This window comes from Cavia porcellus, unplaced genomic scaffold, assembly GCF_034190915.1.
Source record: "Cavia porcellus strain 051 isolate PalLab524CR breed Dunkin Hartley unplaced genomic scaffold, mCavPor4.1 scaffold_8, whole genome shotgun sequence".
NCBI lineage: Eukaryota > Metazoa > Chordata > Mammalia > Rodentia > Caviidae > Cavia > Cavia porcellus.
In genome coordinates, this window is record NW_026947491.1 from 94,250,985 (window position 1) to 94,269,223 (window position 18,239).

An 18,239-nucleotide genomic window follows, 5' to 3' on the forward strand; every position below is an offset into this window, starting at 1 on the left:
GCAGTGATTGTCCTGCCTCAGCCTCCGGGATGCTGGGATTACTGGTGGGCCCCAAGGTGCAGCATCACCCCGGGCGGCGGCTGTTCCAGTGGCCAGGCTGCCCCGGCTGCCTGGTGGCTGTTGCCAAGGTGCGGGCCTGGGTGGGACCTGCTTTCCCGGAGCACCAGGGTGATGGGTCCTTTACAGAGGGGTGCTGAGGGGTGAGGGCCTTTGGGGGCGTTGTCCAGCTTGGGGGTGGGGACTCGAGACACATGGTCTCCACTGACTGGTGGCCAGGACGCCCCCACAAATCCACCCAGGCCCAGGCTGAGGACCCAGAAATGACACTGGCCAGTCAGCTCTGCCCACGGACCCCAAAGACCAGGCGGGAAGAGCTCTTCTTCCCAGAATGGAGGTGACCCCCAGCACAACCCAGAGTGTCCACGTCCACTTCCCCCCAGTATCAGCTTGGAGCCAGGGCCCGAGCCACAGGGCAGGCAAGGCCCCCCCAGTCCCTTCGCTCCTGCCTCACCCAGGGCCTCAGGGTGGAGGGCACCGCGGCCCCTGGCACCAGGAGCTGGTTCATCTTGGACACCACGAGGTCGGCCATCAGCTGCCGGTCATCCTCCACGTGCTCCCCGATCAGGGGCATCGAGCTGTCCATGACCTGCGGGCGGACACACGGCCTGGAGGAGCGGCCCCTGCGGGATGAGGTGGCCACTAGGTGGCGCTGTCCCCCACGCAAACCTCCCCTCGGGACTGAAGGGCTCCAGAGCGGTCCTCACCATTGCGGGGCCTTCAGGCACCAGTGACCGCAACATGGGCTGCCCCTCCTGGCCCCTGCACCCTCCCTTCCCACCAGCCCTCACAGGCCGGGGCCCCACTTCCTCTGGCCCAAGGCCCAGGTGGCCACAGAGCTGGAAAGGGGCGGGAGGGTGGGCTGTCCCTCTGGCCGCGGGGACCCCGTGCGCCCAGATGCGCTTGTGTGTGTTGGGGGTGCTGAGAGCTCGCACTGGCCCAGGCTGCTGTGGATGGATGGAGAAACAGGCCGGAGAGGAAGCGCTGGCCCGAGGTCCCGGACACTCACTCGTCCACCTGCCCTGCCCGCAGCCCTCACAGAGTCCTGCTCTGTAACGTGTGTGTCCTTCCCTGGCCTCCCCAGGCCGAGTCCTGGGCCCCGCTGGAGCTGAGGGGGACGGGAGGACCCTGGAGGGCGAAGGAGGAAGCTGCCCAGGCCCAGAGCCCTTCCTGAGGCTGGCCCCCGGGAGGCTTCAGGACAGACCCGCCGTCTCACGGGCTCTGACCGCCTGGCTGGGGCAGCTGCAGTGACAGCACGGCCCAGCAGCAAGGAGGCGGCTGTGCACCTGGGACGCTGCCCTGGGCTCACCCACAGGCTTCCGCACTGCTGCTCTGGCCCCGCTGTCACTGTCACCGTCACCGTCACCGGCGCTGCCACCACCCGAGGAGCTGCCCGCCTCCCCGGGTCTCGCCCATTCTTGTTGTAGAGACCAAGAGTGGACAGTTGCCCCAAGGACTGGATGGTGCAGCTCCCGGGCGCCCTCGCTGCTGGCCTAGCTCTGTCCCCTGCTCCCAGCCTGCAGCCCTCGGCATCAACACGGAACCTTCCCGCAGGTTGAGTGTCCAGGCTGCGGTCCTGGGAGCGTCCAGCGCACTGGCCACCACAGTGCACAGGGCGCCATGTCCTGGCCTCAGGCTGTGCACGGCCGGGCCAGGGCCTCTCCTGGGCGCTGCTGTGTCCTTCTGGGGGACACAGCGCCCACTCCCTGGCTGCCCAAACCCCAAGGCAGGAGCACCCCTGTGGCGTCCCCAGGCCCAATGGCCCCAGGCGCCACTTTTTCTGGGACATTTTAGAGTTGTTTTCTGTGAGTCGCTGCCCAAGCCGCTGCTTGTGTGTGATGTGAAATCTTCCATCTGCCCCCGGTGCTGGCCGCAGGAGCAGGCCCCTGAGAGGAGCATCGTGGGATCACAGGGCAGCGCCCACCCGTGAGTACAGATTCGCTCTGTGGTGCCCAGTGGGCGGCTCGGTGGTGAGGGGGTGCATGGGGGCCAGGGGGGCTCTCCCTGGGGCCCTCCTGTCTCCCGGCAGCCGCACTCTGCCTCCCTCACGCATCCTGTGGTCTGGGAGACATGGGGGGCACGTGAGGTGCGGCTACAGGATGCCCAGCCCCACCCCGGAGCCCCCACATACCCTGTTTCTCCACCTCTGTCTCCCACCACCCAGCTCTGGCTTCTTTCTCTCCTTGCCAGCTGCAGCTCCGCGCCCAGGCCATTCACCCCGTGTCCCCAAAACCACCCATGCCTGGTCACGGGAGTCCTGAAGCTTGGGTTTGTTGAATGACTAAATGATGGAGCCTCTACAGAGTGACCAGGGAGGTATGTACACGTCACACACTGGCACCCTGGTGAGGGTCGATGGAGCAATCTGGCCAAGTCAGCCAGATGGTGCCCTCCCCTTAGCCCTGAGGATGATGCCCCCTCGTGCCCGGGGCTGGGCCTGCACCTCGATGATGAAGTCTCTGCCATCCTTGCTGTGCACGGCCTTCACCGCACAGATGTCCAGGCCGCCAAACATTTCCGAGCAGCTGTCCACCCACAGCCGGTACCTGCCGGAGGGACGGACAGAAGGACGGTGAGCACCAGGGGCCGGGGCGTCAGAGAGGAAGGACAGGGGCGCCCGCGAGCCGGATGGCTGCAGAACACAGACACACACGCAGGTGCACAGGCACGGTGTGGCCGCAGTGCACAGGGGCCGTTAGCCTAAGTCTCTGCTATCTCGGAAGACACGCGCCCCTGCCCTGCCCTGCCCGGGCACACTCGTCCCGGTGTCCCGGCCACTCCTGCAGCTCTCAGGTCCTCTTTCACCATGAAAACACGGTGGCCACTGCTTCGAGCGCCACCCAGCAGGAAGGCAGCTCCCGCAGTCACCTTGGTCACCCGTGTGCTCGGTGCCACTGCGGCCCCTCCCAGAGCCAAGGGGACCAGGACAGGGGGACATCGAGGCAGCTGGGCAGCGTCACTGACGCCCAGGAGAGAGGCTTCCGGAGCTGCTGCAGAAAGGGGCTTGGCCGCGAGACGAGCGAGCCTGAACTGAGCAGAGGCCTTGAGGGGCCCTCCTGACACGGGGCTTCGTTATCATAAATTTTTAGAAATCCCAACATTGCAATTTTTAGGGTGTGATAAAAAAATCATTGTGAATGTTTTAATTAAAAAAAATATATATGGAGGAAGTGGGAGGAGTGGGAGAAGGCCCAGGAGCCTCGAGCAGCCCGCTCCTGCCCGTCTCGAGTGTCCAGTCACCCAGGCCTGCCGCCCTTTCCCTTGGGAAAGCCGCTCCCAGGGCTCCAGACGCCTCTGACCCTCCCAGCCGGGAGCCCTGGGGACAAAGGGCGCATTCTCCCCAGCCAGGACCCGCCAGCCCTGCTGCTTTTGTTCCCATCAACCACCCGATGACGGCAAGGCCGGTTTGCTTTGCTGGGGACAGAGCCCTGAGCTGGCCAAGCCTGCAACAAGGGGCAGTTGTCCCTGGCCGACTTCCGGGCGGGCCCTCGACTCGCCTCCTGGCAGCCCAGGAGTTACCGAGGACCCGGGCACAGCCCCGGGCCCACTCCTGGTTCTGTTTGTGTCTCTGAGCAGGGCCGGGATAGGCACCGTCCTGCCAGCCAGTGGCCCTGGGAGTGCTCACCGGGCCGCATGGGACGGGGCCAAGGGAAGGCAGAGACTCTCATGGCCCTGCCTGAGTGCCCGCCACGCCCCTGCGTGGCCAGGGAGCGCAGATGCCAGGCTTGCAGAGGCCAAGGGTCACCCCAGCGGGGTCCAGTGAGCCCTGTCCTCTCCCTGAAATGCACCGGGCTGGTCTGTGCTGCTCCAGGAGGTGGATCAGGCCCCTGGTGCTTGCCGTGAACCCCTCAGTCTGGGGGGCACCCCTGCAGCTTTCCTCCTCTGTGAGCTGGGGAGGCTGCACCCCACACTGACTGTGCCCAAGCCCAGGGGCGGGGGGAGGACACAGGCTCTGCCACCCTAACCCTAACTCCACGGGCAGCCCCCCACCCCACAGGGAAGCGACTGCGTGGCCTTGGGGCGCTGGGCTGCCTTGTCTGCCCTGAGGCCAGCAAGCCCAGAGTTACCCTGCAGTGGGGCCACTGCCCCATGAGCACCCGGGAGAGGGACGGGACTGCCTCAGCCCACAGGCCCGCTGTGCCCGGGCTGCAGGCTCCGAGGTCGGATCGTCCCGCTGGGCCGGGCCCTGTGCAGGCTGCCGGGTGTGAGCCTCCATTCCACAGCCGGGGGTCGGAAGGGCTTGCTAACGCCCCAGGGGGACACGGCCGGCAGGGCCCTTCTCCTCAGGCTGCGGGTCCTCAGCACCGAGCCCTGAACTGGGCGCTCCAGCTCCTAGTGGCTTCCCTTCCCTTTGCCTCTTCTTTTTTCAACTATGGAATTGAACCCAGGGCCTTTGCATGGAGCTGCATCCCCAGCCCTTTTGTGTATAATTTTTTTTACTAATTATTAATATTATTATTTTATTGTCTTTCTGAGACAAGGTGTCACTATGCAGTTTGGGCTGGCCTTGAACTCACGTTGTAGTCCAGGCTGGTCTGGGTCTCACAGTGATCCTCTCGTCTCGGCCTCCGAGTGCTGTGATCACAGGTGTGCCCCACCAGCCTGGCTTAATTTTTTATTTTGAGACAGAGTCTCTCTAAATCTAAGTAACTGGGCCTGGGAGAAATTTGACAGCCTCCTGCCTCAGCCTCCCATCGTGCAGGGATGGCGAGCTCTTCCTCCCTCTTTGGCCCCCCCAGGGAGCCCTCCTCGAGGACCCTTCCCTGGGCCCTGGTTGCGCCCAGGCACACACTAAGGACCTCACTGGGTGGCAGCCTGCTCGCCACAGGGATTGGCCAGGGCAGTCATGTGATCCAGCCTGGCCGGTAGGCAGGTGAGGCTCAGCTGCAGCTTCGTCCCAAAGTGCTGGCCTGGGTGCTGAGCAGGGTCAGACAGACGTCCCGTTCTGAATCCCTGGCGAGGGACTAGGTGTGTGCTTGGGGACAGGGACGGGTGGACCCCTGGCGTGAAGCCAGCCTCCCCTGGCCTGGGGATGGGCTCCCTCCCTCTCCTGGGCTGTGGGATGGCGGGAGGACCCCAGGGCGAGGGTGAGCCATCACTGGTCGGCTTTGCGATGGGGACACGCCCCTTCAGCGCCCTGAGTTTGTCCCGCTGCAGGATGCAGCACCCACCCTGCCTGCAGGGGGCGCTGCATCGTGCACCGGGTGGTGTGGTGGCGTTGCCCGCTCCTGGCGCCCCCCACTGGCCCAGCCCACACTGTCTCTTACCGCTCCGTCATGGCCACCTGCTCCAGCATGGCCGAGCCTGTGTTGGCCTTCCAGTTCCCCGAAATGGATGTCCTCCTGTGGCAGAGCACACGCATTAGGGACGCCTCGGCCACCCTGCTGCCCTTCCCACGCTGGCCGTGAGGGCCCCGTGCCGGCGTCCAGCTCAAGCTACGGCGAGGCCTTCAGGCGAGCTTGCTTCCCGTGGTGACTGATGCATATGCTGGATCCCACATATAATAATATGTTTATCTTTACATTCAAAGATTATTTCTCAAAGTGCTGACCCTGTCTGGGAAAATGACCCAGCCTTGGTGCTGTGGCTGAGTCCCTGAAGGGCGCTGCATTCAGGCTGGGCCTGAAGTCTGGCACTGGCCAGAGATGGAGCCTTTGAGGGGCGGCCAGGCAGAAGGAAGTGGGGTCACGGTGCACCCTGGGCTCCCTTCCCTCTCCTCCCGGGCTTCCTGGCTGTCTGAGGAGAGCCAGCTCCTTCCCCACGTGCACTGGCCATGACGTCCTGGGCTTCTGGAAGCCCAGCAGAGGCAGGGGCTGCACGTTCTGAAACTGTGAGCCCACATGGACCTTCCCTGTCCCGAAGCTGACTGACCTCAGGTGTCCTGTGACCCTAACAAAGCGCTGACTAACACACTGGGCCTCTGGTTTTGAGGAGAACCAGGGCGGCGTAGCCCTGGTGACCCTGGGATGTTTTGCAGACCCCGAAGTGCAGGGTCAGGAGAGGAGCATGACTTTGCCCACTGTGAGGGGCAGGTGGCCACCACCGCCTCCTGTCTCCCTGTCCCTCTTGTCACCACTAGGGGCCGTTCTGCCCTGGTAACAGCGGCCGCCTCCAGCTTCCCTGGCACAGCTCCGGCCCTGTCCCAGCCTCCCTGCGCTCCTGTTGTGCCCGCGTGGACTCTGCTGCCCACTGCCTCCTCTCTAAGTCCCCCGCGGGCCGCTCTGGAGTGCGGCTTCCTGGGAGCCCGCCTGTCCCCACCACCTGACGCTCTCGCCCCGTGACTGCCCTGAGGGGTCACGGCAGTTCCCTCTGGGGACCGCTTAAGGCCACTCACTTGGTGCCCTGGTGACACCTGCTGCCTTGAGTGGAGGGCTGCGCCGGGCGACAGCCACGCTCAGCTCAGGGAGCTCAGGCTCTGGGGCCCAGTGAGGGCGGGGTCAGCTGCCACCACCTGCGGGCAGCGGCTGTGCCTGAGAGGGGCAGTGGGCCCTGGGCCTGGGGCGTGGTGGTGAGTTTGAATCCTGGTCCTGCTCCTGCTGGCCGTGTAACCATGGCAACGTCTCCGGCCGTCTGGCCATCTCTTCCTTGATGGGTCCCGTCCTCAGGGCTTTTGCGTGCGGGAAGGAAGCAGCCCCATAAATCTCCCAGCACAATGGGCGGAGACAGGAAGAGCTGGGGCCGCGGGACAGTGACGCCAGTGGGGCGATGCGGTCCTGTGACGGCTGGCCGGGTCGAGGCCGGGTCCTGGGCGTTCCGGTCCTGCTCCTCTAACCTCACGAACCCTCGGAGCCGGGCTCTGCTGTTCTGCTCCTGCTCAGAGCCAGGCCCGCTGGCTGCATCTCAGCCCCATGGGCCGCCTGGTGTGGTGCGGGGAGGTGCAGAGGCCAGAAACTGAGCCTGTGTGGCAAGTCCTTCGTCACTCGGGCTGCTGCAGCCACAAACTGCACCTCAAGCCGTAGGTGGCAGACATGGGGCGGGTACAGTGGCGCACACCGTGATCCCGGCCATTGGGAGGCTGAGGCGGGACTGTGCAAAGCTCCAGAGCATCTGGGTAACTTAGTGAGAGCCTGTGTCAACGTGGGAACAGGAAAGGGCCGAGCGGGTCGCTCTGCGCTCCCTGGGCTCCATCCCTGGCACAGTTAGGGGCCCTGGACGGGAGACTGGACGGCGTTGACTGGCCTGAGCCTGTGTCTGAGCACGCGTGAGGGCAGCCACGAGAGAAGAGCCGTCGTGGCTGCGATGCACACGCATTTCCTGGCCGTGTTGCTCTGAGAACCCTGACACGGCCGGTGCGGGTGTGCAGGCGCCCCGCAGGGTGGGAAGCTGCCGTGCCAGGGGCCACCCTGGGGTCCAGGAAACCCTAACTGACGACAAACTGTAGCTGTCAGGCCCAAGAGGCTCCGTGTGAAGGAAGAGGCAACGAGGTGTCTCCAGTGTCACGGGGATAAGAAGGAGCATGGGAAGGGATGCCACGCCGGCTGCTGGCACCACACCTGGACGCCCAGCGCTGCGGGCCCGAAGAGGGGTTTGAGCACCCTGAGGACGCAGGAGGTCGGAGTCAGCTCCGCAGGAGGGCGTGGGGGTGACAGGGCAGGGCAGGCCTGGCTCTGAGGACCAGCTCCTGCCGTCCACTGCCGCGTCCTCCTGTCTGTCCCCGCATCTGCTCCAGTGGCCCAGGCAGTGGCCGAGAGCCATGATTCGCACGGAGACCACGTGGTCCTCAGGTCTGAAGTCACTGCCGGGCCTCTGCGGAGGAGGCAGCCCAGGCAGTTGGGAGCAGCAGTGGCCGCGGGACCAACACGACCCTCTCCAGACAGCGGCTGGCCGCTGGGCCCCGGGCCGTGCACAGGGAGACGCCGCCGGCCTGGCCTCGGTGGCCTTCAGTGTGCTGCAGACAGCACCGCTCGCTGGCTCCCTGGTCCGTGTCACAGGCCCGAGCTCAGGGCCAGCCCTGCGGAGGTGGGGGGGACCCCTGGCCCTGGGTGCCTGACCACCCTTTGTCGCCCTCCTGGGGTCCCGGGGCTGTTAGCCACAGCACCCCTGTGTGCAGAGGGCACGACCCCGCCCGCTCGGGGTCCTGCGGGGGACTCTGGTCTCCGCCTCAGTCTTTCCCTAACCAATCGCCGTTTCCGTGGGGTCCGCGTCTCGGGTCGGAGCCACGGCCGCTCAGGGCAGGCGTCCTTGAACCTGGCCATCACTTCCGGCTCAGTCCTGCGGCTGCCCAGGACCCCAGTGTCTCTGACGCTTCTGGGGAGCAGCTGAAGCTGGGGATCGATCATGCAGGGCACCGGAGGCCAGGCCGGAGGATGAGCTGTGAGGCCGAGAGGTTCTGGTGACACTCAGCCCCGAGGGTACGAAGAAGGGCACTGCAGTCTTCGGGGGCCTCCTTCCTCCCCTTCCTCCTCCTCCTTCTCCTCCTCCCCCTCGTGCTCCTCCTCCTGCTCCTCCTCCTCCTCTTCCTCTTCCTGCTCTCCGTCCTCCTCCTCTCCCTCCTCTTCTCCCTCATCCTCCTCTCCCTCCTCCTCCTCTCCCTCCTCCTCCTCTCCCTCCTCCTCCTCTCCCTGCTCCTCTTCCCTCCTCCTTCCTCCCATCAGGAGTTGGGGCTCCACATGGTTCTGGATTCCGACTCTTGCCCTTTTTCTCCATCCGCTCGCCGTCCTCACCCTGGGAGCTGAGAGAGCTGCGGGACGCAGCAGCCGCTGTAACTCCGAGGGGCCTGCTTGTTTGTGCTGCACGCTGACTTCTGATAGAGCCCCTTAAATGGAACCCGTGGAACCTCCCCCTGGCCTTTCTGTTTTTTGCGCCCAACGTGACTTCCTGGGTGCTGGATCCCTTCTTGCTTTTTCTCTTCCGGTGCGGGGTTTGAACTCAGGGTGCTCCATCACGAGCTGCACCCCGGTTTTACTTCTCACATTGAGATGGGATCTCACTAAGCTGCCCAGGTTGGCCTCGGACTTGCAGTCCTCCTGCCTCAGCCTCCCTGCCAGTGCTGGGATTACAGTCAGCTTGTCCTCCACGCAGAGGGGATCAGGCTGCCTCTGCGCATGGAGGAGAAGTGAAGAGAATGTGAGCCCGCGCTCCAGCAGAGGGGTCTGCCCAGGACCTGCAGGGTCCTGACACAGGGCGAGGCGGCAGAGGGGACAGTGAGGGACACGTGTGCTGTGCGGGGAGGCCGAGGCAGGCTCTGGCGCTGCCCGCCTCTGGTCCTCCCCGCTCCCGAGCCCCGCCTGGCACTCACATGTAGGCCTTGTAGTTGGAGCCGATCTTCTGGACGCGGATGTCGTACTTGGAGTCGATGAAGGCCTCGGTGGTGGCGTAGGTCTTGGCCATGGCCACCACGCTGGTGATGTCCTGGTAATCGAGCTGGTTCTCCACTTTGATCTGTGTGGGAGGCAGACGGAGCGAGAGTCACTTTCTGCAGCGAGACGCGGCGGTTGTGCAGAGGTGGACGCCACGAGGCCTCCTCCAGGTCCGCAGGGTGACGTGTGCAGCTGCAGTGCACACGTGTGGTGTGTGTGTGCAGGGTGTGTGCTTACACAAACATGAAGGCCCACAGTGCTGGGCCACGCTGGGACAAAGGTCTGTCCTGGGCTGGGCAGGAGCCCGGGGGCGGCCCAGGAGGGGCAGTGGGGCACCCAGGCCTGCCAGCGCTCTCAAGGCCCAGTGGGTCGGACCCCAGTGCTGTGGGCAGTTGCACCTTGGGACCTGTGTGTTTGGAGAGGTGGCCGTGCTCCACCACTCTGGCTCCCCAGGGTTTGAGGGCAGGAGGCTGAGGGTGGCCAGTCCAGACAGCACCCTCTGCCTTCCTGGCCTGCTCCCAGCCCTGGTCTGCCGCCGGGTCCTGGCCCCAGTGTCTGGATCCCTCTCGAATGCTCCCCCACCTGTGTCCCAGCCTGCAGCCCGAAGAGATCCTCGCAGCCCATGGCACCCAGCACAGGCTTGTGGGGAGCAGGAGGGCCTGTGACAGTCACTTCACATAGGAAGTGAAGATCTGTGGACCTGTCCCGGGCCCCGGGCAGCAGGTGCTGGGCTCGGGCTGCTGTGCTGCCCTCGGTAGCCCTGCTGGCCTGACGGACACAGACCGCCTTCTGCTGGTGGGGATGGACCTCGACTGACCCCAGAGCTGCCCCCTTCCACCCAGATGGCCCCACCCCAGTGGGGAAGCCCACCCCACAGTGCCTAGAAAGCAGGCGGGCAGTGCTTGGAAGCCACAGGGTGCCAAGGCCGGGTGGGGCCACGGGGCTCTGCAGAGCGTGACGTCAAGGGTGGCTCAGCAGGGTGGCAGGGTGACGCTGTGAGGAGAAGCCACCCACGGCCCAGGCCTGCAGGAACCTCCCTCCCCAGGCGGTTCCACCGAGAGCGGCCTGTGCTGCTTCACGTTTTTACCTCTGTGTCTTTTGGGAGCAGAGTCGCTGTCACCTGGCTCTTGAGTGAGTGTCAGTTTGTATGTGGGCACCATGGATCCCTTGCAGGGCAAGAGGCATAAACGCAGAAATACTTTGGGAACTCATCTGGGCCTTCCGTGGGCCACTGACTGGGCAACGGTCACAGGGCTGCTGTTCTTGAGTGACTGAAGGGTGACCTGCTGTGTCACCCTCAGATCCGTGGCCAGTGGCCATGTCACTGCTTACCTAGAAATATTTAGGTGCCACAGCTCTGCAAGAAGCCGGGGAGGTCCCTGGGCCTGGGTGCTTACAGGGCAGACTGGCAGCTGGGTGAGTCACCGCGCTAAGGAAGGCTCCCCGAGGGCCTCACAGTGAGCTCAGCTAATGGGAACCACTCCTGCTGAGAGCCGGGGTGTGCGGGGTGGGTCCTGTGAGCCCCGTCCACCTTCACCGAGAAGCCTGTCACCCTGCTAAGTCGCTGCACTGATTGGATGTAAGCACTGAAGAGACGAAGCCCAGGGACGCAACTGAGGTGGGTACAGATGGCAGATCTAGGTACCAGGAGGAGGCACCGGGGCCACGGGTGGCAGGAGCTGAGGGACAGGAGCAGGCTAAGTGACAGAGCCACTGACACCGGCCACCAGGGTAAAGGCCACGTCTGCTCTGGGGCTGAAGTGTGCCCCGAGCTCTGGGGGTGTGACGGTGCCTCGGAGGCGCTGTCTCTGGGAGAGCCCTGCGGGGTGTCAGGAGGCGGCAAGAGCACCACTCTCGGCCTGGCCCTGGTCCTCCAAACCAAGCCCCACACCAAGGAGCCTCGGAACCAACCCCTGTGTGTGCACCTGACCCTGGGTCCGGACCAGCCCCAGCCCCACAGCCAGCAGGGTCGCACCAAGATGCCCACACTAATGGGGACGGTGACCGTCACAAGGCACTGTGTCCTTGTCATAGTCCAGCCCAAAGCAAGGAGCCCGACGCAGAGGTGGCTTGGTCCATGCAGAGGACACACACAGGGCGGCAGCGAACTCTGCGCTGTGCACAGGGACTGGGCCTCTGCAGGCCTGGGCACGGTGACCCACAGCCCTCATGCCCTTGGAGACCCAGAGGGCTGAATGTGGACTCGCTCATTACCCAGATGCCTGGGCACCTGCTCTCCGGTGTGTGTGGCAGGTGCTCGTCGTGGCCAGGTCTGGAGTGGCCTCTGAAGGGCCCTGTGTTGAGAACCTGATTCCCACTTGTGGCACTTCTGGGGGATGCTCCTTGGATGGGACACTGGGGCCCTGCACACAGCCCAAAAGCAACAGGGGAGGCTAAGTAAGACCCCATCTGCTCATTCAGCGCATGGGCCGGGCATGGAGTCCACACCTGCATCCTAGCACCTTAGAGGCGGAGGCAGGAGGGTCTCTGTGAATTCAAGGCTACAGAGTGAGGGCGAGGCCAGCTTGCAGAACATAGTGAGACCCGGTCTCCAAAAACAGCAGTAACCCCCGCAACCTCCCAGAGATGCGTACAGAGCTGAAGGAATGTCCTCATGTTTTCACGAATGTCAGCTAACAAAACAGTAAGAGAGTGAGCTCGTCACCCCTGAAGCCCTAGGACCATGGGGACCCAGCTGCACTGACTGCGGCTGGGCCTGGCAGAGGCTGCGGGGAGCGGCCACTGCCGATGACGCTGACCTCAGAGAGCAGGTCTGTGTCCAGACAGACTGGGGTGCAGGGCTATCACGGGACATGCCGCCACCCACCAGGGGTGCCCTGGCCGCAGCTCAGCCCGAGTGGCTCAGACTCGGTGTCCCCCACAGTCGCAGGAAATGCAGGCCATTTGTTGTGGCTGGCAGCCCTGGAACGAAGATCATCAGGAGAGGAGGGGACGGGGTGTAATGACGCACGCTGAGGTTCAAGAAAAGCAGCTGAGGACAGCGGCTCCCCTTACCACAGCGAAGCTCCGCCAGGTGCTAGGGGCGCACTCTGACATGGTTACGGGCACGACCAGGTGATGGGGTTTGTTTCAAAACAACCAGTGACACAGACAGGACCAGTCGCCAGGACCCAAGGGGCCGAGGTCGCTGACTCAGCGACAGAGCAGGCGGCCAGCTGCCCCGGAATCCTACGGTCTGCCCTGTGAAGATGCTAAGTCCACCGAGCTGTGTACTCAGAGGAGGGGGTTTATGAGACGCAGCACTCAGAATAAAAAGCGAACCCAGGACCCAGGGCTGCGGAGGAAGTGCGGGTAGACCTAAAGCAAGATTTACGGTGGTCAACAGCAGAGCTGACGGCCGGCACGAGGGTTCCAGCTCACCACTTTCTCGTCTTTCATGTGTAGTTGAACATTTCCATCAAAGCGGTTAAAAACAAGCAGGACTAAAGGGGACAGACAGACGGCCAGGCCGTCAGGAGGTGGAAGCGCGTGTGGTGACTCGGGCGAGGGCACGGCCCCCTCATGTGTCCACTGCAGAAGGGACCCGGCCAGTAGCAAGAGCTGGCCTCTCTGGGAGGAGAAGGCCAGAGTCAGAAGCAGTTACAGCTGTCCCTGCAGCAGCGTCAGTGGACACTCTCAGGAGCTCCTGCCGGGGTCAGGGTGATACGTGACAAGTGTGGGCCGCACCGTGTGCTCTGAGGGCCCAGTGGCTCTCGGGCCACCTTGTGATGCAGGCGCAGCCTCGGTCTACCCAGGGTGCCGCAGTGGAATGTCACAGATTAGTGGCTTAGACAGTACACATTTATGCTCACAGGTCTTGAAGCGAGGAATTCTGACATCAGGACGCTGACACCTCTCAGTCACTTCTGTTGTTGGGACAAAATGCTGGACACTCAGGGCTGAGCGGAGGAGAGGGTTATTAGAGCTCACGGTTGCCAGCTCCAGGGCAGAGGCACAGAGTGGAAGGGCCTGGCGGAGGGGAGCCCCTCAGTCCGAGGTGGACAGGGAGCAGAGCAGGGGGCAGCTAGGGCAGGAATGCACTGTCCAGGACACGCCCCAGTGACCCCTCCAGCCAGGCCCTGCTTCCGCAGTGGGTTCAGGCCTGAACTCAGCTGAGGAGCGACACCCACCCCCTCCGCAGCACAGCACAGGCGCCCTCCACACCAGGGGTTTGATCCAAACCATCTGGGGTGCGTTTGCGTCCTCAGCATGAGCTCTCTGATAGTTCTTCAAAGCCATGAACCCCATCATGAGGACCCACACTGATGGCCTCACGTAAACCTCCCTGAGTTCCCCCTCCAGGGGCCTCACGCTGTGGAGGGCGCTCCTGTGTCAACTCGGGGCGCAGTCTGGTCCCCGGCACCCCGTGTCCTCCTGCCCTTGCTGTAAAGCACGGTTCCAGGGAAGCAGCTTGCAGACGGCCTATCAAATGCAACCCAAGCATCATGTGACCCATTTTTTTACAGCTTTTTCTCTTTGGGTTGAAAAACTTGCACGCATCCAAGGCAGAAAGAGGTCTCCGACAGAAAGGAAATGGGAGGAAAGGAAAGCCTCGCTCTTCCTCCAGCCTCCTGGTGGGAGATTTCTTTGTCCTCTTCTGGAAATGGCCCACGAGTAGACTCGGGTAGGGGTGTGAAGTGGGTCTCTTCCTGCACAGAGGCAGGAAGACAGGGGTCCACCACTCCCGGTGTGTGTGTGACAGAGCCAGCCACGACCCAGGAGCAACACTAGTTTGGAGAAGGGGTTTTTGGACAAGGTGTGTGAGCTCTGGTCCCCTTGGGGTCTCTTGGCTTGGGTTTTGTTGCACACTAGAAATGACATGTTCCATGCAGCAGGCGGGGCCTGGTAGCCTGGTGCTCCCCCTCTGGACCACTGTGTGGCAGTGCCTGCCCTTGGGGACTGGCCAGCACCCCAGGCCATCCAGGCCCAGCAGACTTCCTGTGGAGTGCAGTGCACTGTGGGAGAGAAAGGCTGGCACGGGGCAGCCTGAGACCCATGCGCAGGGAGCAGATGGAGACTCGGCCACTTCGGCACTCGGCTGCCAGTGCCCGCTCTGCACCACTGCCTTCACTCACGGGCCACTGCAGCCGTCTCCGAACGCCCCGAGGCAGCCTGTGCAGGCCGAGCCAGGCTGATTCCTGAGGACTGACTGGTGGCAGTGTCCACTGGCCACCTGGGGGGCAGTGCCGGGCCCTTGGCGTCCTGGTTTCCACCACCCTTTCTGTGCTCAGTGTGTCCCCGCCTCGACGTCTGGTTCCCTCCTCCCTCTGCTCAGAACAACCTTCTTTATTCCCGCCCACCCCGCTTCCTTCAGGTTGCACCCAGTGAGACCCCTGATGTCCAGGGGCCTCTCCTCCCTCCTGTGCTGGACGTCTCCAGAAGTCACCTGCCCGCAGGATTAGTTTCGTACCCCCTCCAATCATCTGAAGTTTCCTGTCGGTCACTGTGCCTACTGTCTGAAACCATTTATTTGTTTGTCTGTGTGTTTTTTGGTGACAGAATCTCACTGTGTAGCTCAGGCTGTCCTCAAACTCGTGATCCTCCTGCCTCAGCCTCCCAAGTGCTGGGATGACAGGCGGGCACCTCCAGGTTGCTATTCCTTCTGACACTCCTGGCTCCAGCAGAGGGCTCAGATCCAGCAGGCACTCAATCAACACTGCTGAGTAGTGAATGACAGGGTGGTCTTGGGCTGTTGAGGGAGGGGCCGGGCAGAGAGAGGGCAGAGGACACTGTGGCCCTGAGGCCAGTTACTGGCACAGGGAGTCCAAACCTTAAGCAGAGCCTTGGGAGCTCCTGGTGGGAACGGGGAGGCCATAGGGATTCGGGCCAGTTACTGGCACAGGGAGTCCAAACCTTAAGCAGAGCCTTGGGAGCTCCTGGTGGGAACGGGGAGGCCATAGGGATTCCTGCTTGGAAGAGGGTGACGTCCCCAGCGATGAACCCAGGGTGGCTGGTGCTGCCCGCTGGCCTGGAGCTGGACAGCAGAGCAGCCCTGTTTCGTGGTCCAAAGTCCGTTCAAGGGGAGGCCTTAGGGCAGACCCTGCAGGAGGCCAGCTCGAAGCCGGCCCAGAAATGCTTGGTTTTCTTTCTTTCTTTTTTTTTTTTTTTTTGAGACAGCTCAGGCTGCCTTGAGCTCATTTTGTAGCCCAGGCTGGTTTCAGACTTGCAGTGATCCTCCTGCCTCAGCCTCTGAGTGCTGAGATAACAGGTGTGCACCAATGCTTGGTTTAAAATAAAGCTGACAGTTGAGGTGACTTAGTGCTCGGTTATGGACAAATGGACCAAAGCCCGAGGACGTCCACCACGGCTCTGGGGCCTGTCAGGCGGCAGGAACTGCTCGGAGGCTGAGAGGTAAACCACCCCCGAGCGCACACGGGACGTGTTTTCTGATTTCCACTGGCAGCTCCTCAGGAGCCATTAGCTGGTGAAGAGTGGACGATGTCTGTCCTCTCCCAGGAAAGTGGGACCCAGTCCTATAGCCTCCCAGACCTGAAAGGTTCTGGGGACCTTGTTACCTTGGGCCGCAGCGCAGCCAGGCCCAGGGAGGAGCAGGAGGTGCCGAATCCCTCAGGCTGTGGTGCCCGCATGTCCTGGCGGAGAGACCAGAGAGACGCAGGACAGTTTCCTTCTGGAGCAGTGCGCTCAGAGATCCGCGTGTTTGGGGCCTGAGAATTCGGTAACTGCTGGGAGAGAACCCCAGCGCGGGCAGATTATTTCCTTCCCCAGTCGCCTCCTGTGCTAACGGGAGGGTGCACTCATTGGCTGGGGCACGGATTCCCAAACCATCAGACATGTCGCTTGTTTCCTGCTCCAGGCGACGTTCACATGGTGTTGGCTTTTTAGCACCACCACGGAAAGCCGGGCTTACCCAAGACGCAAGGCGATGCTGCTGGAGGAAAGCCGGGATCTAATCTGGGCACAAACGGCCCTGGCCAGGGACGCACCGGCACCCGGCAGATGGTGAGATCCGCTGTGCTTCCCTGGAGACACGAACAGCCCCGCAGGGCCGGGTGCCCAGAGGAACCACGCAGAGCCCAGGGTGCGGGAGCTCCAGGCTACCATGGGGGTCACTCCAGCAGGGGCACAGGAGCCCCTGGGCAGGTCCATCTGTCAGCTGTCAGCCACGCCATCAGGCATCCGTGCGGGGGTAGGGGGTAAGGCTAGGACCCACCCCCACTTTTTTGGCTCTGAGGATTGAACTCAGGGCCTTCTCCGTGTGCTACATCTGCAGACCTTCTTACTTTTTATTTGGGGGCGGGGTTTTCTAAGTCGCCGAGTTGCCCAGACTGGACTTGACTTGGAGTGTCCTTGCCTCGGCCCCCAAGTGCTGGGATGACAGGGCAATGCCAGTGCTCCAGCTACGGCACTTTCTGAGCTGGCCAGGGCTCAGGTCAGGGCTGAGGAGCGAGGGTGAAGCCGGGTGGGTTCTCCTGAGTGTCTGAGAAGAACACCTTGCCCGAGGGCCAGATTCGAGGGCCAGATTCCAGGCCCGGGCCATCCCTGGCCTGAGGGGCGCAGTCTGGAGGGAGGCAGGCTCTGGGACCAGTGGTCCGTGGAGGGTGACCGGTGCTGAATGTGCCAGCACAGGATGGCTGTGTGTGCAGAGGGCCGCGGCCCAGGCCGGAGGCCAGCAGGACAGGCTTCCCGCCCACTTCACGTGTGAGTACAGAGAACTGATGGCTCCTAAGGCCTGGCCTGGTGGCACACGCCTGTCATCCCAGCACTCAGGAGGCTGAGGCGAGAGGATCACGAGTTCCAGGCCAGCCTGGTCTACAGTGAGAACTTGTCTCAAAAACAAAAGACAGACAAATGAACAACACCAGGCCACAGAAACCCAACTAAAGGAACAGAAGCGAAGCTCAGACAGGAGGGTGAGGGAGCAGGGCCCTGTGGTGAGGGGCAGCCCCGTCCACGGGACCCTGTACCCACGGGGGGCATGGCTGCTCCCAGCCTGGGACAGGGATGGAGGACACAGCCCCCTCTTCACTTCCTTTGCTGAGTGTAAAGTCATGTTATGTGTTTAAAAATTTTTGCTTTAATTTCTTTAACTGCATTGAAAAATTAATCACTTGTTTTGTGGGGAAAAAACCACGTAGTTGTACTCAGTGGTAGAGCATTTGTGTAGCATGCTCCAGGCTTTGAGTTTAATACACGGGTGTGCACACACACACACTGAAGCACACAGACACAGAGCAGGAAATGGAAACGGCTGTGCGGTGACCCCGCAGAGGCTGCAGGACCCATCGCAGTCCTGTCTTCAGACCCAGCCGGGCAGCCTCGTGAGCACCTTAGCGACTCGAGGTGTTTTTGCAGGTACAAATGGGCAACGCAGGTCCCGAGAGGAGGAGCAGGTGAGCCCCTGCGGGGCCCAGTTCCTCTTCCTGTCTCTAACCGGCTGCTCTCCAGCCTGGTACTGAGCCTGAGCATGACTGTACACTTGGTCCCTCCAGCACGCGGCCTCCGCCTCCAGGCTGGCCCCCAGGCCTTAGCTCAGCACCTGGCAGAGGAACAGCTCAAAAAAGAGCGCTGGACTGCGTCGGGGAGAGGGGGGGGTACTGCAAGTCCCCCTTTCCGGGGAGGGAGTTGGAGAGACAGCCAGGGGTGGCACTCCTGGCCCCCTTAACCAAGGTGCCCAGAGCCCAGGGATGTGAGGAAGGGGGAAGGCTCTGGGGGGCCCTGTCCACTCAGCGTGTCCTTCCTGCAGGCTGGAGAGGGCAGTGCGGGCCTGCACCTTGCAGATGGGGCTCAGAGAAGCAAGCGAGGGGCTGCAGGGGTCACCCAGAGAGTAGGGCGTGCGGGCACGGGGCCCCACTGTTCTGCCCAACTCTGCCAGCTCTTCCGACCACAGACATGGGCAGCAAGGGGCACAGGTGTCGCCCCCCC

At 63.0% G+C, this 18,239-nt stretch overlaps 1 protein-coding gene across 5 annotated transcripts in view; it reads right to left on the minus strand.

The window, feature by feature from the left end:
* The window catches only part of Syn3 (synapsin III), a 288,914-nt gene that overhangs the window by 10,302 nt on the left and 260,373 nt on the right, over positions 1-18,239 (minus strand). For all 5 annotated transcript variants that reach the window (XM_023561243.2, XM_063255545.1, XM_005000137.4 and 2 more), the window contains exons 8-11: positions 9,296-9,438; positions 5,325-5,399; positions 2,501-2,603; positions 512-646 (exon numbers count right to left, since the gene is read on the minus strand). In XM_023561243.2, coding sequence (XP_023417011.1) covers positions 512-646; positions 2,501-2,603; positions 5,325-5,399; positions 9,296-9,438 — 456 coding nt within the window. The remainder of the gene's footprint in view (positions 1-511; positions 647-2,500; positions 2,604-5,324; positions 5,400-9,295; positions 9,439-18,239) is intronic.